Source organism: Equus przewalskii, chromosome 2, assembly GCF_037783145.1.
Source record: "Equus przewalskii isolate Varuska chromosome 2, EquPr2, whole genome shotgun sequence".
Lineage (NCBI taxonomy): Eukaryota > Metazoa > Chordata > Mammalia > Perissodactyla > Equidae > Equus > Equus przewalskii.
Genome location: NC_091832.1, coordinates 14,447,665 through 14,471,679, shown reverse-complemented (window position 1 = coordinate 14,471,679; position 24,015 = coordinate 14,447,665). Strand labels below are relative to the sequence as shown.

Below are 24,015 nucleotides of genomic sequence, written 5' to 3'. Positions count from 1 at the left end.
CATTCCCCCTTCCACCTTCTGCCTGCTTCTCCCCTCCCGTCTGAGCTTTCCTTACAAGACACTCCTCCTCCAGGAAGCCTTCTCTGGCCACCCCAGCCTGCCATAGGCTTTCCCTCAGCCAGGATCCTGTAGCTCTGTGATCTTTAACCATCAGTCATTCATTCATCACGCATTGTGGAGCACTTACCGTGTGTCACTCCCTGTGTGGGGTGCCGGGGATGTGGAGACAAATGCCCTCGGGGAGCTCAGGCAGTGGGGAGACGAGTGCAGTCAGTCATTAACGCATCAACCTTGAACATGACAGTCTGCCCAAGTATGACTCGGACAGACGTGTGGGACAAGGTAGGCTGACAGCATTGAAGCAGGCTGAGGGGTGGGGTGTGCTGGGGGTCTCACAGAAGCAGTGTGTGCTGTGGTGTGGAGACCAGCAGGCTGGCACCAGAACTTGGAGGATGTCCTGTGCTCTGCTGAGAACTTTGGACTATATCCATCTGTAAAAGGAGGGTGGTGCCGGGACCTGTTTCACAGGAGGATTAGATGAGGGAGCACATGCAGGGTGCCTAGAACAGTGCCAAGTGCATGGTAAGTTCTCGCCAAGACTCAGCTGTTGTCCTTCTTATCATCAGAGATGATGAGGAGCCCTGGGGGGCGCCAAAGCAGGAAATTGATAATGACATCTACATTTCATGAGGATTGTGCTGGCTGCGGGGCAGAGTGGGGCGGAGTGGGGCAGAAGTGGAAAGGCAGGGAGATGCACACGTCTGAGTTGGGGTGGCTTGGCCGAGGCCAGTGGCAGCAAGTTAGAGCCGGTGGGGGGAGGTGGGGGAACTGGCACGTGGTGACTGATGGGACAGGCACAGAGGGGTTGTGAGGATGACTTCCAGGTTCTGGCTGGGGTTTGGGGTAAATGAGTCACGGTGCCTTTCGCCAAGATGGAGTCCCAGCAGCAGAGCCAAGTTTGGAGGGGAAGCTGAGGAACTCAGCTTGGCAAGAGTTGAGATTGAAGGACCTATGGGACCTCCAGGTGGGGATGTCCAGGGGGCTGCTGGCTCTACAGACCAGGCCTCAGAGGAGACCCTGGGCTGCAGCTGGGGTTATGGGCAACTCCGGCGTATGGGTGTGATATCCTGCGAGCTAATGAGGTCCCCTAGGAAAGGTTGTAGAGTGCCAAGAGGGCCTGGGAATGAACCCTGAAGGAGTGCTGTGTCCTGCCTATGGGAATGGCTGGTGGAAGGAGAGGAGACAGAAGGAGCAGCCAGAGAGGTAGGAGGAGAGCTGGACAGGGTGGTGTGGCAGATGTCCAGAGCCCTTGGCAGTGTCAGGTGCTGCACAGCTGGCTGCCATTGCTTCATCTTGTTCTGCACTCATTTCATTAGTTGGGTCTAGGGCTTGAGGGACTTTCCCCCACCCCCACCTTAGCCCTGACCACTCTACTGGGCAAGAGGATTTGGTATCATAGTCAGAGGCATCTTTGGTCCATCGCCCTCCTGACAGGGGATGTGGCAGCCTCTGAGCTCCATGGCTGGGGGAGCTGGTGCTCACCCTTAGCTGGCACCATGGGATACAAGGGCTGCCTGTGGTCTCAGAGTGAAGGCAGGATGTGGGCACCACCTGGTAAGGCTGGGTCCCTCTTGGGGACGGTAGGTAAACCTCAGCTCTTACCCCACTCCCCGTGCCTTCTCCATTCCTTGCAGTCCATTGACCCTGGTCAGCAGTTCACGTGGGAGAACTCAAACCTGGAGGTGAACAAGCCCAAGAACCGTTATGCAAATGTCATTGCCTACGACCACTCTCGAGTCATCCTCACCTCCATCGATGGTGAGCCAAGGGCGGAGCCCCCTCCAAGCCCCTTGCTTTCCTCTTCCTTGCTGGCTGGGGTGACGTTTTTCTCCTACAGAAGAGACCCATACATCCCAGGGGTGAACCGAGTTATGGTGGGCTGGGCTGGGGGCCCTGGGATAATCCGCCCCCATGTCCCTTCCTGTCCATAGGTGTCCCGGGGAGTGACTACATTAATGCCAACTACATCGATGGCTACCGCAAGCAGAATGCCTACATTGCCACACAAGGCCCACTGCCGGAGACCATGGGCGATTTCTGGCGGATGGTGTGGGAACAGCGCACGGCCACTGTGGTCATGATGACGCGGCTGGAGGAGAAGTCCCGGGTAGGACTGTGCAGGGCCCTGCCAGGAGGTGGGGTGGGAATTACTCAGCCACGAGGTGACTTCAATCACCTTTTCTGTCCCTGTGGGAAGAAGCTTCTCAAGGGATCCCCAAGTACTCTTGTTTTCCTGGGGTGTTAAATCGTGTTCCCAGCTGCTGGGTGTTCCTGGGATGTGGCATGTTCCCCAGACGCTAGTGGGTTCCTAGGGTGTTAATATGTTGCTCCAGATGCTGTCATTTTCCAGGACTGTTAATATGTTCTCTAGTTGCTGGCATGTTCCCGGGATGTTCACATGTTCCCCAGATGCTAGTGTTCCTGGGGCTTTAACACATCTCCTAAGTTAATTAGTGGAAAGAGCTGCTGTTATCTGCTTTTGCCTGCAAAGCATTGACTGGAACATGAAATTTACAGAGCTTGAAAATGGCGCATAAACGTTATGGGTAAATTTGGCAGAAAATGTGCCTGGTGTGATCCGGTCATGAATAAATAATTTTCAGTTCCAGCATGAGAACCTGATGTGGCTTGGTGAGGGGGTAGCACAATGGGTCTGAGAGCTCCGGGCTGGAGGGGCTATCAGCCAGGTAGGCTAAGACCTTCCACTCTGCTTCTGCCCCAGGGCCCCTGCCTGTCTGAACTCTGGGCCCCTCCAAACACCCTTGCACCCTTCCCTGCTTGTCCCTCTGCAGGTGAAGTGTGATCAGTACTGGCCAGCCCGTGGCACTGAGACCTACGGCCTCATTCAGGTGACCCTGCTGGACACAGTGGAGCTGGCCACGTATACTGTGCGCACCTTCGCGCTCCACAGGGTATGGCCCCACCCCAGTGCTTGTCCCCACTCTGGGCCCTATAAGGACAGTGGTCTGGTCTGAGCATGATGTGCTGTGGGTGGGTGAGCCCGGAACTCGGTGTGGCGGTCAGGGTCTCGCAGGTGTATGAATGCAGTGACGGCTGGTGGCATGTGTGGAATGAATGGGAACAGTGCCTTGAGCTCCTTTAGGCTGCCCCATGTGGTTTCTGAGTTCCATGAAAGAGTGATGGGTCTGGCCTCAGTGGCGGGTCATTCTGCCCTGAGTCTATAGTAGGCAGACTCCTAGTCACACCGTCTGTCCCTGCTTTTCTCCAGAGTGGCTCCAGTGAGAAGCGGGAGCTGCGCCAGTTCCAGTTCATGGCCTGGCCAGACCATGGGGTTCCCGAGTACCCGACCCCGATCCTGGCCTTCCTGCGGCGGGTCAAGGCCTGCAACCCTCTAGATGCAGGGCCCATGGTGGTGCACTGCAGGTGAGGGGGTACAGCGTCTCTCCAGGGGTGGGGTGGGAGGTGGGGTGGATCTCTGCCCCGAGCTGAGCCCGTGTCCTGCAGTGCGGGCGTGGGCCGCACGGGCTGCTTCATCGTTATTGATGCCATGCTGGAGCGGATGAAGCACGAGAAGACAGTTGACATCTATGGCCATGTGACGTGCATGCGATCGCAGCGGAACTACATGGTGCAGACAGAAGACCAGTATGTGTTCATCCACGAGGCGCTGCTGGAGGCCGCCACGTGTGGTCACACAGAGGTGCCCGCCCGCAACCTCTACGCCCACATCCAGAAGCTGGGCCAAGTGCCTCCTGGGGAGAGTGTGACCGCCATGGAGCTCGAGTTCAAGGTGGGGTCAGGGGTAGGCCTATCTGGCTCCAGGGGCCTGGACTAGGTCAGGGGGATGATCTCCCCAGGAAGCCAGGCTTGACCAGCCCCTCCCTCTTGCTAGTTGCTGGCCAGCTCCAAGGCCCACACATCCCGCTTCATCAGCGCCAACCTGCCCTGCAACAAGTTTAAGAACCGCCTGGTGAACATCATGCCCTATGAATTGACCCGAGTGTGTCTGCAACCCATCCGTGGTGTAGAGGGCTCTGATTACATCAACGCCAGCTTCCTGGATGGCTATAGGTCAGCACACTTGTGACCGTCTACCACGCCCTGTGGGTACCTAGGCCTCCACCTGGCTGGTTGGGGGCGCAACAGAGTAGGGCTAGCCCAGAAGACCAGAGTGGACTTCCTGGAGGAAGGGTGATCTGAGCAAGGCCCCAAGGGACTAGGCAGTCTTGGGGAGACCATAGGGGCAGCAGCACCTCCAACATGTCCAGTCTTATGTCCACCCCAGACAGCAGAAAGCCTACATAGCCACACAAGGGCCTCTGGCAGAGAGCACCGAGGACTTCTGGCGCATGCTATGGGAGCACAACTCCACCATCATCGTCATGCTGACCAGGCTTCGGGAGATGGGCAGGGTGAGCGCCCCCTGCCCAGGGCCCATCTCACACCTGGGAGCACCTCAGCCACCCCTTCACTGTTCTCTCCTTTCACACCTGGCCTCTCATCAGCATAGCCTCAGACCCCTGTTATCACCACCTGAAGTCACCTGCCCCAGAATCCTCTGAAACCTGGAGCTCCTCTCGCCCAGTCCTCCCCACCTGATCTTGTCGGTGGGCCCTTTGTCCACAGGAGAAATGCCACCAGTACTGGCCAGCAGAGCGCTCTGCTCGCTACCAGTACTTTGTTGTTGACCCGATGGCTGAATACAACATGCCCCAGTATATCCTGCGTGAGTTCAAGGTCACGGATGCCCGGGTGAGTGTGGACAGGGAAGTATGTCTGTTTGCATGAAAGCGGTCTGTAACACTGCCTGAGCGCATGTGGGATGGGAGCTGCCTGCATGGTGCCCTAGCTCAAGCTGCAGGAATCTGAGGTTGGGGTGCAGGTGTGGGGGCGCGAGCACATCTCCCGGGGTGGCTGTGTCATTATACTACCCACCTGCCCTGGTGGGGCTGCAGCCTGGGGCACAGGCACTAACCCTGTCACCTGCGCAACTTACCCAGGATGGGCAGTCGAGAACGATCCGGCAGTTCCAGTTCACAGACTGGCCGGAGCAGGGCGTGCCCAAGACAGGCGAGGGCTTCATCGACTTCATTGGGCAGGTGCACAAGACCAAGGAGCAGTTTGGACAGGACGGACCCATCACAGTGCACTGCAGGTGGGGCTGACCCCATGGAGGGCTGGGGTGGGCAGGGGTCTGTGGGCCTGGTGGGCAGGACCCCTGACCCGGTGCTGTCCCTGAGCAGTGCCGGTGTGGGCCGCACCGGAGTGTTCATCACTCTGAGCATCGTCCTGGAGCGGATGCGCTACGAGGGCGTGGTTGACATGTTCCAGACCGTGAAGACCTTGCGGACACAGCGCCCGGCCATGGTGCAGACAGAGGTACGCAGGCCAGCTGGCCGGTGCATAGGCCTGGCTCTTCACAGGCACACATCACCGACGTTTACCATTGCTGCTCTGCCTGGGGCGCCGGGGTAGGATGAGCGGGATGTACTCCTCACTCAGCAGCTTTGCACTGAGCACCAGGGGTGTACCTGGCTCCTGGCTAGGGTTAGACATGGCAGTTCTTATGGGGTCTAGGAGCAGACTGGGGTCACAGGGGGAAGGCAAGTTGATGTAGGGCAGTGGGGAAGGGAGAGAAATGAACCTTCAGAGGTTCTTTCAGGCTCTCTGGGCACTGCCTGGGACAGATGTGTAGGTCTAGCACCGGCTCCTGGCCAGCAGAGGCTAACCCCATGGTCCACCGGCCACAGTGTGAGTGCCCTTGGCAGTGTGTCGGGGGTGTCTGCTGGCACCACCCACGCTGACCACCCCCCTGTCCTGGCAGGACCAGTACCAGCTGTGCTACCGCGCGGCCTTGGAGTACCTCGGCAGCTTTGACCACTATGCAACGTAACTACCGCTCCCCTCTCCTCCGCCGCCCCTGCTTGGGGGCTCCGGAGGGGACCCAGCTCCTCTGAGCCATACCAACCATCGTCCAGCCCTCCTGCACGGATGCTGTTGCTGGCAGAGCACAGCCCACTGGGATCACAGCGTTTCAGGAACATTGCCACACCAAACGGAGAGCCCAGAACCCCCCTGGCGAGTGGGTGGCCCGGCAGGCAGGCGCCATGGCCCGTCTGTGTCCATCGGGCCCCCCGGAGCCTGCTTCGAGCTCTCTGTTCCGCTGCCGCAGTTCTCATGCTTCTTCTCATGGGGTGGGGATGGGGGCAAAGCCTCCCTTTTTATACATTAAGTGGGGTAGACAGAGAGATTCTAGCCTCTTCCCTCTGATTTTTCTTTTTGCAAATCCTTAACTGCAGAGTGGGCCGCTGTGGGGGTTGGGGTGTAGTTTTCCTTTTTTGAGTTCACCCTGGATCCTTTTTCTGTATGACTTACTGCTGAAGGACGAACACGCCCTCGTGTGTGGAGCTGGGGCCGCCAGCCTGTGCGGAGGCCTCACCGAGCCAGCGGCTCTCCCAGCGCTTCAGACAAGATCCTGTTTCAGCCAAATGCAGGGAAACACGATTTTTTTTTTTTGTAAGCTTCGTTTTGTTTTTCCTTAAGAGCCTTATTTTAGGCCCCACAGACAGTGGTGGGTGGGGAGGAGTGAGGAGACACTCATCCCCAGTCGTCTGTTCCGTGTATGTGCAACATTCACAGCCCAGAACCACAGACGTGTCTAGGGGAGCCTGGCAAGGCATTCCTCATCACCATCGTGTTTGCAAAGGTTAAAAAAAGCAAAGACAAAAAACACAAACAAACAAACAAAAAAATCAAAAAAAAAAAACCCGAGAAAAAAAATGAATCATCCCCTGGCCTCTGCTTCAACCCCCAGGAGGGGAGGTGGCTCTGTGCACCTGGGTTCCCAGGGAGCCGCAGGGCTGACTTCTGGGCCCACGGGGCATCGCTTTTGCCCCCAGCATTGCGGTATGGCATGGTGTTGGTAGGCTGTGGGTCTGGCTGCATGGCCAAGGCGATTGGCACAGGGCAGAGTGTGTGCCACGCCCCACACACCTCAGGGCCAAGCAGGGGCGCGGCTGGCCCTTCAGGTCCAGGCCAGTGGGCCTGGGAGCACATGTCTGTCCTCGGAGCAGGGGCCAGATGATTTTCCCTCCCTGGTTTGCAGCTGTTTCAAAGCCCCTGAGAATTGCTCTTTTCCACTCCTTCAAGATGCCCTCATAAACCAATGTGGCAAGACTACTGGACTCCTCTCAATGGTACTATAATCAATCCTTATTACGTCAGCTTGCTGAGGGGCAGGGAGAGGGCCTCTTCCTCTGGGCAGCACTATCTAGATAGGTAAGTAGGGGCGGGGAAGGGTGCATAGAGGTGTTAGCTGAGGGATGTGGAGCCCACGTCCCCAGATCTAGCTAGGCTCAGTGAAGATCAGCGATCCAGGGTTGGTAATGTTGGCCGAGACATTCATTTTTACCTTGTGGATGCTAGTGCTGTAGAGTTCACTGTTGTACACAGTCTGTTTTCTATTTGTTAAGAAAACTACAGCATCATTGCATAATTCTTGATGGTAATAAATTTGAATAATCAGATTTCTTACAAACCGGGCCTCTGTCTCAGCTCTTTCTGGAACCAGAATCTGGGCTCTGGGCTCTGTCAGTCAGTACTTTGGGGCAGGTTCTGGAGACTTCCTGCTCCTAAGCAGACAGTGAGGCCATCTGGAGTGTTTGTGACAAGACGGGCTCCTGCCATGGTACCCATTTTTAAAAAGAAGCAGTTATAGACCCTAAAGACTGAGTCACCAAGGGCCAGGCCTGAGCCACCAGAGCGCGTAAAGAGCACCCCACATGGGACCCAGCTCCCTGGGCTGAGAGTATACCCTTTGCCTCTCCTCACCCTTAGGATGTTCTGGGTCACCTTGTCAGGAGCTACTGGGACTCCCCCTCCAGGAGCCACACTCCCCGTCTCCCATCACCACCTCCCTCTCCTCTCCTGCTGTAAGGAGAGGTCTGGCACTGTGGCAGTGGCGGCCGTGACAATGTAGAAATTGGTTGCTGAGGACTCTTGTAATTCTTGCAGTGTAGATACTGGACACTGTGGTCACCTTGCCCCTGGACACACAGCAACCTTGGCTTGTTGAGCCCTGTGGCCTCTCCACTTGTAATCAGACAAGTCCTCCCAGGTTGTCAAACCTTGGAACTTCTGGGGACACAGCGATAAACGAGACCCAGGACAAGTGGGGAAGAGAAATACATAAATCACCAATTATCAGACTGTAGAGTGTCTTGACAAGCCCAACACAGAGGTGCTGTGGGTGCACTGAGGCAGCACCTGACCCCATGGCGGGGTCAGGGAAGGCTTCCTGGAGGAGGTGACACAAGCTGGATTCTGAGTGTTTCATAAGGTGAGTAGTAGTTAGTTTAAAAAGGTGGGAAGGGGCTGGCCCTGTGGCCGAGTGGTTAAGTTCACGCCACTGTAGGCGGCCCAGTGTTTCCTTAGTTCAAATCCTGGGCACGGACGTGGCACTGCTCATTAAACCACACTGAGGCAGCGTCCCACATGCCACAACTAGAAGGACTCACAACGAAGAATATACAACTGTGTACCAGGGGGCTTTGAGGAGAAAAAGGAAAAAAATAAAATCTTTAAAAAGGTGGGAAAAGCATTTCTGATGGAGAGAGCAAGTTGTACAAAGGCTTGGAAGCATGAGACCAGCAAATATGAGAAACTACAAGGAGCATAGTATGACCAGGGTAGTGCGCCGGTGGGCTAGAAAGGCAGGCTGGAAGCAGCTGAGGGGTTTGAGTTGGTTGTGAAAGGGATGCAGGTGTCCCTGGCAGGTGGAGTGCCTCTGTCTCATCCTGCGCCGCCTCCATCTTGGTCCTCACTGCACCCCAGTGTCGGCAGCCGTCTCAGGGCTGTGAGTGACCCAGGCCTGGGATCAGGGCCCTTCTTGGTTCCCCCAGCACCTGGTTCAGTGGCTGGCATATTTGTTCAGGAAAACAACACCTTCATTGCGTTATCCTTGATGGCATTAAATTTGAATAATTGTTTGCTAAATAAAAGAATGAGTCATTAAACATTTTCAAATGAGGGGTAAATACCAGATTGTCACTTGAGGAACAAGAGCATCAGAACCGCTCCGGCCGGCTCTGCACACCATGCTTTATGGACGTGATCAGTGAGCCTCGAAGCAGCCCGCAGTGCAGAGCCTCTGCCCTCCACAGAGAAGGAGCCTGAGGTTCACGTGGATTAACTCGTCCAAGACCACAGGGCAGGTGGCAGGTAAGCACCAGAGCTGGGACCTGCACCCAGTTGTGTCTGCTCCAGAGTCCCTGCCCTTTCTATCGCCCACTGTCAGCCCCCCTCCCCTTCGCTGTCACCCCATTCCCCACCTCCAAACCTACTTCTCCTCCAGGGCCCCCCGTCACAGTGTGCGGCACCCTGTCCACCCGGTTTCCCAATTGGGCATCTCTTCCTCCCTCACCCCAACGTTCAGCTAATCTCCAAACCCTGCCCATTGGGCCTCCCCTCGTGCACCTGTTGGATTCTCAGCATTTCCCCTGCTTGTCCCAGGCCACCCTCTCTTGCCTGGACTGCTGCTATGCCTTCTACCCATCTGCCTGCCCCCAGCCCTGCCCCAGCCAACCCATTGTCAGCACAGTGGCCACACTGATTCTCCTGTGGGTAGACATGGCCATGTCACTGTCCTGATGAGACCTACCGAGCCCTCATGGTTGGCCCAAACTCCACAGGTTTCTGAGGCTGCAGGACCCGGCGTCTACTGCCTCATCCACGCCCCTAAACCCCTGCCCTCCAGCCATAACGCAGTCTACTCTTAAGTTTTGTGCCTAGCTCATCATTCAGCTCCATACCGTCCCACAAGCTATTCTTCTGGAACATTCTCTTCCCCCCTCTAGCTAGCTAACTCCTGCTCATGAGGTCTCTGCTGAAATCTTTCTTTCCGAAGCCATCCTAAATGAGGTTAGGTAACCCTGCCGTGCAAGTAATTTGAAATCTATTTTTTCATGTGATCCTCACAACAATGTATGGCCTGGGTCCTATTATGCTCATTTTATAGATGAGAAAATTAGGTCTCATCCACTTATTCAACAATTACTTACGGAGCATTTGCTATGTGCTAGTCACATCAATGAACTGAGCAAAGACTTCTGCCCTGGTGGTGTTTATACTCTTGTAGGAGGAAATGATGCACATGAAAAACAATAAACAGTATATGGTTTGTTAGAAAGTGATAAGCGGCGTGAGGGAGGGGAGTTAGAATAGGAGGAGTCAGGCACAATTATTAATTAGGGTGGTCAGAGGAAAGCTCATTGAAAAGGTGGGATTTGAGGAAAGACTTGAAGCTGGTGAGGGATTTTGCCTGAACATCTTCGAGATGAGCGTCCAGGCAGAGGGAGCAGCTGGAGCAGAGGCCCCGGGCGGGGATGTGTCTGTTGTGTTGAGGCTGGTGTGGCCGTGGCACCATGAGCAACCGGTGAGAGAGTACTGGGAGATGAGGTCAAAGAGGAATTGGGGGCCGGCTCCTAGGGCCATTGGGAGGACTTCGGCACGAGTTTAGATGTGGTGAGAAGTGGCCAGATGTTGGTTATGTCTTGGAGGCAGAACTACAAGGATTTTCTTATGGACTGGACAAGGGAAGAGAGGTCAAGGTTTTGGCCCCCACTTTTGGCCTGAGCAAGTGGAAGGATGAAGTTGCATTTATTGAGATGGGGAAGGGCTGTACATAGGGCCTAAGTAACCGGTTCAAGGCCCCGATTGGAATTTGGTGGAGTTGATGTCACTCCCAGGTCTGCCTGACTCCAGGGCTCTTTCCACACTGCTGCCTGCCTAAAGCTAGAAACAGTCAGATGCATCGAGAAAAAAATATTTGGAGGAAAATACACCAAGAGTTGTGAGATTCGGTGATCTCTTTCTTTGTAATTTTCCAAATTTTCTGTAAAGAATTAATATTACTTTAACTTTTAAAAAGACAAACTTTTAAAATTGTACAATTAATACTTTGTTTTTAGGGGCAAGCCAGGTGGTACAGCAGTTAAGTTTGGATCCCAGGTGCGGACATGGCACCGCTTGTTAGGCCATGCTGTGGTAGGCATCCCACATATAAAGTAGAGGAAGATGGGCATGGATGTTAGCTCAGGGCCAATCTTCCTCAGTAAAAAAAAAAAAAAAGAAAAAGAAAAAGAGGAGGATTGGCGGCAGATGTTAGCTCAGGGCTAATCTTCCTCAAAAAAGAAAAAAATACTTGTTTTTAAAAACAACAAAAATCTTCCAGATAGGAGAGAAATGTAAAATGTTCAAGTCCCCATTCTCTCCCTGCCCCCAACTCCCTGGAGGGAGTCACAACAATTTCATCTCTCTCCTTCTGGGCATTTCCTATGAATATACCAACATGTATGTCAACTTTATTTTCTTATACAACTAGAATCGCATTATTCATATCTTCCTGCAAATAGTCCTTTTCATTTAAGTATATTGTGGATTTCTTTCCATGCCAAGACCTCATTTTTTTAAACTGCTACATACTCTTCTGTTATAGATGTGCCATAGCTTTTTAAATGGTTGTCAACATTTTTATTAAGGAAAAAATGGGTGCACATGATAAAATAGGTGAAAAGAATTCCAACAGTCTTGAAAGATACCAAAGTTCAGCTTTCGTCCCTCCCCTCCCCAGCTCCAGCTTTCTTCCCTGGAGCTTCTGATTGTCGTTCTTTGCGTGGTGAGCGTCCTGTCTTCAAGTAGTGAGTTGCCTCTAATTTTGGTAGACAGCACCTGGTGAGTCCTCTAGGAAACATGAGGGAGTTAGTCCGTTTATGTGACCTCCCCACTGGGCCTCCGGATTTTATTAAATATCTTATTACTTTTACTGCTTCTGGAGCCCCTCATGACTTTAAACAATATATTTAAACATCTCTTTCTTGATTTCTCACCTCAGGTAGTGTGTATTGATTACTCTGTCTGAAAAATGAGGAAATTAGCTCGCTTTCCTTGATTCCTCCTCCTCCCTCCTCCAACTACCATTTTTTGTTATTTCATGTTGTCAAGGTTTATCCTATTTTCTATTAGTACAATTAAGTCTTTCATTCTAAAAATTGGAAACTAATAAACAGCATTTTAATTGTATGTTTCTAAAAAATCTTTCAAGCATCAATTTCAAATAAGCCTTTTTCTGATTTTTTTCTTTTTATTCCTGCTTTTTCTCCCCAAATCCCCCGAGTATATAGTTGCATATTTTTAGTTGTGGGTCCTTCTAGTTGTGGCATGTGGGACACCACCTCCACATGGCCTGATGGACGGTGCCATGTCCGCGCCCAGGATCCGAACCAGCGAAACCCCGGGCCGCCGCAGCAGAGCGCGAGAACTTGACCACTCAGCCACGGGGCCGGCCCCCCGTTTCCTTCATTTCTGATCACACGCAACAGCTGCTCTTCTACAGCACGTTAGTCTTTTTCTTTACTTCGGTGGAGTACTCCCTCGTGAAACTTTTTCACATAGGAGTATAAACTATCTGGTTCTTGTATGTCTGAAAATATCCTTCTTTTATACTCACTCTCAGTTTTAACTTTGCCTGGTATGGGCTTCTTTGTAAAAGACATTTTCCCCAGAAACGGTTAAAGATACTGTGTCTAGTTCTGTATTAAGCAGTTGTTGAAGGAGGAGGGTGGTATGGCAACTGTCGAGGCTTTGCTAACGGGTCCCTTTGCCAAATTACTCTGACGTCTGCCCTGTCGTCCACTTTGATTTTTTATTTGTGGACTCTGAGCTTAAAACTTGTCTAGGCTTCTCTTGGGAAGAATGACCCCTGACTCAGGTACCTTGGGCGGTAGTTTTTCTCAGCTCTGATTTCTCCATCAGTCTGATTCCATCTGTTTACTATCTCTCGGAATTCTTATTTTTAAAAATACTCGGGTGTAGGGTTAATGTGAGTATTTAAATTGGGTTTTCCCCCCACATAATTGTTAGGTCCCCTTTCTCCCTGCACTGATTTGTAATGCTTCCTTTTTATCACATGTGAAGTTGCTATACTAAGTACAGAGTCTACTTCTGGGTGTCGAGCCTGTTTCATTCATCTGTCTGGCTAGTCTAAGCCAAAACTAGCCATTTAACTTTTGTGGCTTTGTTTTATTACCTGACACAGCTGTTCTCCCATAATCTTTTAATTTTTTTGTGTGCCGTTCTCTGTTTTTCTTCCAACTGGACATTCGATGATTTCTGGAAAATTCCCCTCCCTCAATTCTGGTTGCAGATTTTACTGTACCTCAGTAAAACTGACAACAATGTGAAGACTGTGTGTTAACATAAAAGAAAGAAAAACTGGTTGGAGTCTAAATGAAGCCTAAAATTTGAGATCAAAGCTAAGCTGTGCTAAGCAAAAGTAAGCTGAAAGGGAGGAAGCGCTGTCTGCCCTATGCAGCCATGCGGTTTCTAGAGCAAGAACTGTAATGTGACTCAAGGATGCTGCATGCAGCCTCTCAGCCTCCCCAGTGTCGCCAGGCTGGCACCTGAGATCCATCATGCTCTTCTTCAACACTTGGCTCATCTCTCCTTGAACTCTTTACCCCAGCCTTATCTAAAGTCTTGTGGTTTCTGGGGGCCGGCCCTGTGCCCGAGTGGTTAAGTTCGCATGCTCTGCTTCGGCGGCCCAGGGTTTCGCCGGTTGGGATCCTGGGCACGGACATGGCACCGCTCATCAGGCCACACTGAGACGGCGTCCCACATGCCATAACTAGAAGGACCCACAACTAAAATATACAACTATGTACTAGGGGGATTCGGGGAGAAAAAGAAAAATTAGCAACAGTTGTTAGCTCAGGTGCCAATCTTCAAAAAGAAACGACTTGTGGTTTCTTAAGCACACCATGCTCAACATTTGTAACAGAGTTAAATCCAAAGCTTGTTTCAAATCAATAAGAATAGAAGTAAACACCCTAATAGACAAAGGGGCATGGACACAAATAGGCAATTTACAAAAGAAGAGACACAAATTCCAATAAAAATATGGAAGATACTCAGCCTCACTATTAATCAAAGAAATGCAAATTGAAACAACAATGAGGTACTCCTGTTTGATTATCAAATTGGCAAGAGTTACACGTTACTATGGTGTGAGGAAACGGGCACTCAGATATTGCTAGTGGGGATATAAGCTGGTTTTACCTTTTTCAAGAAATATTTGCAATATGTATCAAAAGCCTTAAAATATGCTTTACCTTTGACCCAGCGATACACATTTAGGAATTTATGTAAAGGAAATAGACAAATATTGAAAATTCTATGGGCAAAGATTCACTGCAGCATCATTCGTAATACTAAAAAGTTGGGAACAACCCAAAATACAGACACACACATAGGTAGTTTACAGCCTTGCTCAAGTGAATTTGGAGACCGTCAATGTCTGCATCACCTCGGAGCATTGTAGAAACAGAACCTCAGGCCCCACCCCAGACCTAAGGAATTGGAATTTGTATTTTGCCAGTTCCTCAGGGATTTGTGTGAATATTAAAATTAGCCGCTGGCAAGGATATGCACCAAAATGTTAGCAGTGATTTTCCAAGTGGTTGATACTCCCTATTTTAAATACATTTTCTAGTTTCTCTACCTCTGACATGCAGTTTTTTCATAAGAATGTGTCAATGGAAGAAAAATACCACTGGGGCCGGTCTGGTGGCGCAGCGGTTAAACTCACATGTTCTGCTTAAAGTTCGCATGTTCTGCTTCGGCAGCCTAGGGTTCACCGGTTCAGATCCCGGGTGCAGATATGGGACTGCGTGGCAAGCCATGCTGTGGCAGGTGTCCCACGTATAAAGTAAAGGAAGATGGGCACGGATGTTAGCTCAGGGCCAGTCTTCCTCAGCAAAAAGAGGAGGATTGGTGGCAGATGTTAGCTCAGGGCTAATCTTCCTCAAAAACAAAAACAAAAAAGAAAGAAAAACACCATGCTGTGGTCGCACCCACCTGGACACCCTTCCTGGCACACTTCATCCAAGTTCAGGTCCTGAGATGGGTCTCAGCCCCCTCCTCCCGTCCTCGACCAGACAGCCTCACATCCAGCTGTGTTGTCGGTCCAGTAACCATAGCACTGTGCTGAAATTATTCTTCTTGCTCCTTCAGCTGTTCACATACTAAAATAAGAAAAAAATACCAAAGAAATTATCTGGGCTGCAGTGCGGAAATGAAATGCAAATTGACATTATAATTATGGTTTGATTCATCTGTCTCCTCCACTGGACTGTGAACTTCTTGAAGGCGAGGACTATGTCTCGCCTCCCAGCCTAGGCTGGCCCAAAGGAGGGACTCGATGAACGTTTGCTAGGTGGACGAAAGAGGAGGAGTTTGACCTGGCCCTGAGGCAAGAAGTAAATCTGATTGTCAGGAGAAGTTGTGGCCGGGCCGCCTAAAGACGGGTCCTCAGCATCTCCACCCTCAGCTCCTCTGGGGAGGGGCTTCCTTTTGCTCCCACCCTGAGCACACGCCCTACTCAGCTCCCAGAGGGACTTCCCATCCCCCAACCACCTCAACTAAGAAGAGCCCTGCATCCCCCCACCAATAGTAGGAAGGGCTCAAAGGGAGGTTTACCAAGCAACGACATATATATATATATATATATATATATTTTTATTTTTTTTTTTTTTTTTTTTTTTTTGAGGAAGATCAGACCTGAGCTAACATCTGCCAATCCTCCTCTTTTTGCTGAGGAAGCCCGGCCCTGAGTTAACATCCGTGCTCATCTTCCTCTACTTTATATGTGGGACGCCTACCACAGCATGGCTTGCCAAGCGGTGCCGTGTCTGCACCCGGGATCCAAACCGGCGAACCCGGGGCCGCTGAAGCGGATTGTGCACACTTAACTGCTGCGCCACCGGGCCAGCCCAACAATATTTTTTAAATAAGGGTCGCCCTGGACCTGGACTGGATTTTGACCTGGGGGGAAGTTTTTGACTCCAGAACTGTGGTGCTCCTCAGTCTCCCCCCAGACACCTTGTGTCTAGACCCCTTTCCAGGGAGGACCCTGTCCAGCCTCCTCCCTGGCACATTTTCAGGGCATTCTCTGCATCTACTCCTGTCTGAGTTCCTATGAGGTCCTAAAGATTGAAATCCAACAAACACAGGGTACACACCTATTATGTGCTATCAAAGTCCCTGTTAGCATTACTAAGCACTTCAATGTGACAAGCAGTGTACCTGCATTGTTAAAATTTAATTCCCCTAACAGCTCTGTATAATAGCTTGTGTTATCTCCTTTTGCAGCTGAAGACTGAGATTCAGAGAGGTCAAGCAACTCACCATAAGTCATACAGCTAGGAAGGGAGCCGAACCTAGATTTGAACCTGGATCTGTGTAACTCCAGAGCCTGAATGCTTAACTACTATACAAACTGCAATCCATGTGGCTTCGTGAATCCATTCTTTCCACAAACAGCATTCCAGGAATGTTCATTGAGTGCTTACTATGAACCAGGCATTGTACAAGGCGATGAGATTCAACAGTGGAAAAACAAAGTCCCTCCCCTTAGAGGCATAGTCTGGTGGGAAACAGACATCAGTCACAGAAATCTCACACACGTTATAATTACAGACCCTCCCAGATGCTCTGCAGGGAAAGTGCTGCAGCGACAGAGGCATTGGACGGCAGGACCTGGACTTGCATGGGAGTCAGAGGGGATCCTGCCAGGAAGCAGTCTCTTGTAAAGGCTCCTTCAGGCAGTGTTTTAGAAAACCAGAACGAAGGCCAGCATGGCTGGAGCCCAGAGAGCAAGCGAGAGTGGTGCAGGATGGGATGGAGAGTGGACAGGGACCAAATCAGTCAGGGCCCTGTAGGCCAGGGCATGGGACTTGGGATTCACAGAGAGCGCACAGGAAGCTTTTAAAGGGTTTTCAATAGATCTGGGAATTCAGATTTGCTCTTTAGAAAGATCACTCCTGCTGCTGTTGGGAGACCAGACTGGAAGGGGCAGTGGGTGCCGTGGTCCAGAGGAAAGGCGACGTGGCTTGAGTGGGATGGTAGTGACGAGGGAAGGAAGAAGTGCAGGATTCAGGATACGGTTTCAAAAGTGAGGCCAACAGGATTGGATGTGGGCTGCAAGAGAGAAGACCCGAGAGTGACTGGGACACCTGGATGAATCTGGGTGCCTTTACTGAGATGGGGAATGCTGCGGGAGGAGCAGGTTTAGGGGAGAAATGGGAGTTTGCTGTTGCTGAGTTTGAGGTGTCTATAATTATCCAAGTGGAGGGGGAGAGCTGTTCTCATCTCTGTCCCCAGAGGAGGCACAAGATAGGTGCTTATTAAAAACATCTTTAGATAAAAGCTTGCACAGATGGCAGAGTTTGAGTCCAGTCTTGAAGCATGGATGGGATTTGGCCTTGAGATGAAGACATTTTGGTGCCTGAGCTCAAAACAAAACAAAACCCAAACAGAACAGTTGGAGCACATGAAGGAACAAGGACAGACTGCGACGTCGCAGTGGCCTGGGGGCGCCTGCTGTTGCTGCTCACCAAGGCTTTTTGCACCTTTGCCTGTAACACTGAGCCGTCCTCTGCAGAGCGTGAGAAGAAATCAGCTAGAAAGAAAAATTATGCTTGTGTTAAGCGGAGGATTCCAGGGTGTATTTGTGGGTATGTATGTGTCTGCCTCTAAGCATTTTGATATTTATATTTTTATATTTCACAGGCTAGAACACCCTGGTCTTTCCAACTGATCTTGTCTGCAGGGCTGAATTAAGGCGGAATTCTCTTTCTATTTACACGTACTGAGCTGCTGCAGAAACCCCCCACCCCCCACCCCTACCCCGGACTGGGCTGAGCAGTCAGGCTGTGTCATCGTGTTCCTGGGGATCACGGCTTCTTTTCTGGGCAGCTGGTGTCAGGCCCTTTGCCCAGAGCCTCCCAAAGCTCCACAGAAAAATGTTTCCATTCAGCAGCCAGTGGCCCACAGGCAAGGGCTGGAATGCAACTGCCCCAGAGGTGAAGGCCAAAGGCACCACGAGTATACACAATCCCTCCTGTCTGTTTACTCATTCAGTTCATCCTTCCTTCCTTTATTCAACAAATATCCTCAGGTCCATTGTGCTTTTCAAGTTACTCAACTGCCCTACATCCAGTTTCCTCACTTTATAAAATGGAGACAGTAAGAATGCCTTCTTCAGAAGTTCATTGTGAGGATGAAATGAACGAATATCATTTGTTCACTCAACAAACGTTTAGTGAGCATAAAAAACATAAACATTTAGTGAACATAAAAAATTGCCAGGGCTGGGGCCGGCTCCGTGGCCAAGTGGTTAAGTTCACGTGCTCTGCTGCAGTGGCCCAGGGTTTGGATCCTGGGCGCGGACATGGCACCACTCATCAGGCCACGTTGAGGTAGTGTCCCACATCCCACAACTAGAAGGACCTGCAACTAAGATATACAACTGTGTATGGGGGGGTTTGGGGAAATAAAGCAGAAAAAAAAAAATGCCAGGGCTGGGGCCAGCCCAGTGGTGTAGTGGTTAGGTACCCGTGCTCCACTTTGGCAGCCTGGGGTTTGCAAGTTCAGATCCCAGGTGCAGACCTACACACAGCTCATCACACTAAGCTGTGGTGGCGTCTCACATGCAAAATAGAGGAAGATTGGCACAGATGTTAGCTCAGGGCCAATCATCTTTACAAAAAAAAAGTCAGGGCTGTCCTAAGTGCTGAGGATCCTGGTGAACAAGACACAGATCCCTGTGTGCAGGGAGGGGGCATTCTATGGGGAGAGTTAAACAATAGAAAAATAAATAAAGGATATAGTGGTGGTCAGGGAAGGCTTCCTTGAGGAGGTGACATCTCAGCAAGGCCCTGAAGGAGGTGGGGGAGCAAGCCACCAGACATGGGGGAATAGGGAACTGGAGGGGTGAGCTGGGGGAGGAGTTCCACAGGGATAGGGCTGGGGGAAGATTGGAGGCCATTATAAGGACTTGGCTTCTCTCCAGAATGAGATGGGAAGTCGTCTGATGGTTTTAAGAGGAGGAGTAACACGATCAGGCTTCTAGTGTTAAGGAATCACTCTGTCTGTTGTGTTGACCACAGGGGTGCAAGGGCAGAAGCAGAGAGAATGATCCTGATCCAGCTACAGATGATGGTGGCTGGGGTCAGGGTGGTGGCAGTGGAGGTGGAGGGACGTGCTGGATTCTGGATATATTTTGGAGGCAGAGCAGAACTATATAAATAAATGTTAATGTCAATGCATCAAAAGCACAACTTATAAAAGAAATTGATAAATTAGACTTCATCAAAATTAAAAACTCTTGCACTTCAAAAGACATTATTAAAATAAAAAGACAAGCCACAGAATGAGAGAAAATATTTACAAAGCCTATATCTGATAAAGGATTTGTATCCAGAATATATAAAGAACTCTTACAGCTCAGTATTAAGACAAACAACCCAATTAAAAAGTTGACAAAAGATCTGAATAGACATTTCACCAAAGAAGATATATGAATGGCTAATAAGCATATAAAAAGATGCTCAACATCATTAGTCATTAGAGAAATGCAAATTAAAACCCCAATGAGATACCATTCACACCCAGTAGAATGGCTATAATCAGAAAGATAGACAATAACAAATGTTGGCAAGGATGAGGAGAAATGGGAACCCTCATATATTGTTGATGGGAATGTAAAATGGTACAGCCACTTTGGAAAACAGTTTGGCAGTTACTTACAAAGATAAACATAAATTTACTACACGACACAGAAATTCCACTCCTTATTATCTACCCAAGAGAAGTGAAAACATACATTCACACAAAGACTTGCACATAAATGTTGATAGAAGCCCTATTCATAATAGCTAAAAAGTGGAAACAAGCCAAATGTCAATCAATACTACGAGATATTATTCAACATTAAAAAGGAACAAAATACCGATGAATGCTACAACATGGATGACTCAAAAAGAACTACACTAAGTGATGGGACCAGCTCCATGACCTAGTGGTTAAGTTCAGTGCGCTCCACTTCAGCAGCCTGGGTTTGGTTCCCAGGCATGGACCTGCACCACTCGTCAGTGGCCATGCTGTGACAGTGACCCACGTACAAAACAGAGGAAGATTGGCACAGATGTTAGCTCAGGGGGAATCTTCCTCATGGAAAAAAAAAAAAGCTAAGTGAAAAAAGCCAGACACAAAAGACCACATATTGTATGGTTCTATTTATATGAAAAGGCAGATCTGTATAGATGGAAAGTAGATGAATGGCTGCCTGGGGCTGGGAGTGGGGACAGAGTGATTGCAACTGGGCACGAGGGATTTTATTACAGTGGTAGATTTTATTGAAGTGAAGGAAGAGTTCTAAAAATGGATTGGGTGATGGTTACATGACTTGGTAAATTTTTTTTTTTTTTTTAGGAAGATTAGCCCTGAGCTAATATCTGCTGCCAATCCCCGTCTTTTTGCTGAGGAAGACTGGCCCTGAGCTAACATCCATGCCCATCTTCCTCTACTTTCTATGTGGGACGCCTGCCACAACATGGCCTGACAAGTGGTGCCATGTCCGCACCTGGGATCCGAACCAGCGAACCCCGGGCCGCCAAAGCAGAACACGCACACTTAACCACGGCACCACCGGGCTGGCCCCAGTAAATATTTTTAAAAATCATTAAATTATACCCTTGAACTGGGCAGATTTTATGGTATATAAATTATATCTCAATAAAGTTGTGTTTCTAAAAAGAAAAGTGTTAATGACAAGGTAAAAAATTTTTGTGTGTATAAAGCACTGAGCATAGGGTTTGGACATCATAAGTGCTCAACGAATATAGTTAACTTTTTAAGCTAATAACATTGGCATTATTATTACTCATGTAATGTTTACTATGTGCTAGGCCTTGTGCTGGGAGCTGGCGAAAGGGAAGCTCCAGGGAAGCGTCCTCAAGCTAGGAGCACGGCATGGACTTTATGCCATGACAACAGTTTTATGTCCAAATCCTGCCTCCATTGCTAGTAAAGTCCATCTAAAAGTTGTTCTCCCCTGGTTTGTTTTCCTCCATAGCAAGCACAACTTTTGTGATTTTATTTGTTTACGTGAGCACTCGTTTCACGCCCGTCTCCCTCACTAGATTGTAAACATCAGGAGGGCAGGGAAAAGACTGTTCCACTCGTTACCGCAGGTGGGCAGATTCTGGGTGACTTTTGGCTGGGTCTGATAGGAGGAAAAGGTGCTGCTGATACTGTCCCTTTCCTCCCCATCCCCATGAATGTGGACATGATGTCTGGAGCTGCTGCAATCACCTTACAACCAAGGGCCAAACCCAGGTTGTGAAGTATGATGGAGAAAGATGGAAGAAGCCTGTATCTTTGGGGCCTTTGTTGAGCACTGAGCCAATGCTAATAAATGCTCCCCTTCAGAATTCTTAAGTGAGAAAAATAACCTTATAGTTGTTTCAGCCACAGTTGCTAGGGTTTTCTATTTCTGGCAGTGGAACACATTTTTAAATGATACTACCAATAAGACCAAAGTGATACTCTTAAGAAACTTTTGTCTAGTGGAGGAAGATGGACATGTAAACAAACCTATGCACTTGTCAAACGCTTACTTCGTGGAACTCCGTATGGGGTGAGGTGATGGGCTGCCTCACGGAGCCCCTAGTTGCCTACTGGTTTCTGGCTTAGGCGATTGGGTGGATGGCTGCCTCACTAAGTGAGATAGGAAACCTGGGAGGTGGAGTTCACTTGTGGGGCAAAAAGATTAGCTTTTTATTGGGGATATGAGTTTTAGGTACTTGGAGGACATCCACAGGGAGGGAGCCAGAGATAGGAGGATGTATGGATCTGAACTCAGGGGAGAAGACTGTTCTGGAGTATACAGAATGGGCAGCATCAGTGTGTGCATGTGAGTGAAGTCTAAGAGCCTAAGTATACTGAGCTCCTGTTTCAGGCTTTATGCGAAGTGCTTTGGATCATTACTACCACCGCCGCCGTCCTCTTCCTCCTCCTCCCTCAGCACAGCTAACATTTACCGAGCACTCATTACATGCCAGTTCAGCTTCTAAGTGCTCTGCCTGCATTATCTCATTCAATTCTTACAACCAAGAAGGGGAAGTACTATTCCAATTTTAGTTATAACCGTGGATTAGAGAAATTAAGTAAGTTGCCATGAGTCATACTGCTAGTAGGTTGTGAAACCAGAAACACCTAAGGAGAGTTTGTAGAATGGGAGAAGAGGGGAAAGGACAGAGAGCCATTAGGACATCAACATGTTTTTCTTTCTTTCTTTTTTTTTTCAAATTTAAATTAAAAAAATTAATTCATAATTTAATTTTAAAAATTAAGGTATCATATACAATAAATGTTATGCACAACTCACATGCTCAATGAATTTTTACAATGTGAACACACCAGTGTAATAACCACCATCCAGAGTAAGAAAGAGAACATTACCCACACCCCAGAAGCAGTCCTTACGCTGCCTCCGCCTCCCGGCATTCTCTGTCCCCTACCCAAAAGTAACACAACTTTGACTTCTTTCACCATAAATTAGTTTTGCTTCCAATATCAACCTTTAAGAGGTGGGAAAGGAAAGATGAGTTAAAAAAGGTGACTGAGATAAACTGGTCAGAGAAATGGGAGGGTATCAAGAGAACTCCATCTAGACTCCACTGTGAAATGCACACACCAATTGAAAGCTAGTGATACAAAGTAGCAGCTATCTTGGAAAAGTCTCTTTGGCAGCAATAGGAAATGTAGCAAGATCAAATTCATGGCCTAGTGGCACTGACAGCCATGCTGGTAACTGTATCCATGTCCAGGACCGCCCAGTTGTGAGGCAAGCTGCAGCATCTTGTGCTTGGTGGCAGCAGCAAGAACAGCGGTGAATGAATTCTATGGCATGATTTGAAGTGGTTTTCCTTGTTGTGTATCCTGCAAGTTGAATTGTCCAGATTCATAGCAATTTTGTGAGCTACTCAATATAATCTATTACCTATATATTACCTTACTAGGTCAAGAGACAAAAACCTTCTAATTATTGTGAAAGACTACTGGTTGCCTACCCAACGGTCATTCCCTCGTCTTTTTTGAAACAGAAATCTGCTTTTTGGGAGGCCAGGGGGGAAGCGTGTACCCATCCCCAGGGGATAAATCCTGATTGGTCTACGTCCATACCGTTCTATGTAATACCGTCCTTTTTGCAAACATATATTAACTCTCATCTTCACAAAGTTCCTGCAAAGCAGGTATTATCTTTTCCATTTTACTGACGGGAAAACCCAGGCTCAGAGGAGCAACTGGTTTTGAACACATATCTGACTCCATAACTCCTTCCAGTGAACTCCACCATTACTCATCTATGAGTAATTTTGTACACTTTTTATGACTCTGGTTGTGGATACTCTACTTTTCTATTTGATCTATCAGAGTGTCCTGTACGCCTCCTTCCCCATCACTCTTGATAATCGGGGAGTTCCTTAAGGCGACTCACTACCCCTCAGGAACAGCTCCTAATGACTTCTAGGAACCCCCTCACCCTCCAGAAGTGCGTCTAATGACTCCCAGGATCTCCTCCCCCCGCCCCAAGAGCTGCTCCTAATGACCCCTAAATCCCTGCTCACTGAGGAACTGCTGTTTAATGACCCCAAGGACATCCCCCCTCAGGACCTGTCCTAATGACCCTCGGAGCTCCTTCCCCTTCAGGAACTGCTTCTTTCAAGAAATGTCCCTGTTTGCAGGCAAATGAGGGGGTTCCCAAGGCACAGGACTTTTAGTTTTAAAAACCGAGATAGTCCCGGGCAAGGGCCCTACTCACTCCAAAAAGACAGCCCCACCCTTTCGTTAGAAACCTCCTGCAATAACCTCATCGCCCTTACCCTTGCCGATCGTCCCATTTCCAGGCACTCGCCTCTTTCAATCCTGATTAGCTATGGGCAGCCAGAAGCCCGCTTATGATTGGCCACCTCCGTGATCCAGTCGAGATGCTGAGTGGCCGCGGTCCCGAGTGGTACAGCATTTCCTCCTGGCAACAGCCCGAGCCGGCGCTCATAGGCTGAGAAGATTGATGTGCCCGGACTTTGGGGCGGCTGC

At 49.6% G+C, this 24,015-nt stretch overlaps 1 protein-coding gene and 2 long non-coding RNA genes across 36 annotated transcripts in view; 2 read left to right on the top strand and 1 right to left on the bottom strand.

Moving 5' to 3' along the window:
* The window catches only part of PTPRF (protein tyrosine phosphatase receptor type F), an 86,781-nt gene extending 79,223 nt beyond the window's left edge, over positions 1 to 7,558 (top strand). For all 32 annotated transcript variants that reach the window (XM_070609876.1, XM_070609878.1, XM_070609904.1 and 29 more), the window contains 11 exons: positions 1,695 to 1,818; positions 1,992 to 2,167; positions 2,853 to 2,972; positions 3,290 to 3,444; positions 3,526 to 3,811; positions 3,914 to 4,092; positions 4,307 to 4,433; positions 4,648 to 4,773; positions 5,022 to 5,176; positions 5,265 to 5,400; positions 5,846 to 7,558. In XM_070609876.1, coding sequence (XP_070465977.1) covers positions 1,695 to 1,818; positions 1,992 to 2,167; positions 2,853 to 2,972; positions 3,290 to 3,444; positions 3,526 to 3,811; positions 3,914 to 4,092; positions 4,307 to 4,433; positions 4,648 to 4,773; positions 5,022 to 5,176; positions 5,265 to 5,400; positions 5,846 to 5,914 — 1,653 coding nt within the window. In that variant the 3' untranslated portion in view covers positions 5,915 to 7,558. The remainder of the gene's footprint in view (positions 1 to 1,694; positions 1,819 to 1,991; positions 2,168 to 2,852; positions 2,973 to 3,289; positions 3,445 to 3,525; positions 3,812 to 3,913; positions 4,093 to 4,306; positions 4,434 to 4,647; positions 4,774 to 5,021; positions 5,177 to 5,264; positions 5,401 to 5,845) is intronic.
* A 3,969-nt stretch (positions 7,559 to 11,527) lies between these two features.
* Positions 11,528 to 24,009, bottom strand: LOC103557418 (uncharacterized). 3 transcript variants are annotated; one of them, XR_011537404.1, is made up of 4 exons: positions 23,802 to 23,976; positions 14,932 to 15,098; positions 14,663 to 14,821; positions 11,528 to 11,760 (listed from the first exon to the last, which is right to left on the bottom strand). It is a non-coding gene; the product is annotated as an uncharacterized lncRNA (long non-coding RNA). The 3 variants fall into 3 exon arrangements; XR_011537405.1 differs by having other exon boundaries at positions 14,663 to 14,757; positions 23,802 to 23,949; XR_546466.2 differs by lacking the exon at positions 14,663 to 14,821 and having other exon boundaries at positions 23,802 to 24,009.
* On the top strand, positions 16,122 to 20,675 carry LOC139081914 (uncharacterized). Its single transcript, XR_011537406.1, has 2 exons — positions 16,122 to 17,588; positions 20,347 to 20,675. It is a non-coding gene; the product is annotated as an uncharacterized lncRNA (long non-coding RNA).
* Positions 24,010 to 24,015: the final 6 nt, after the last annotated feature.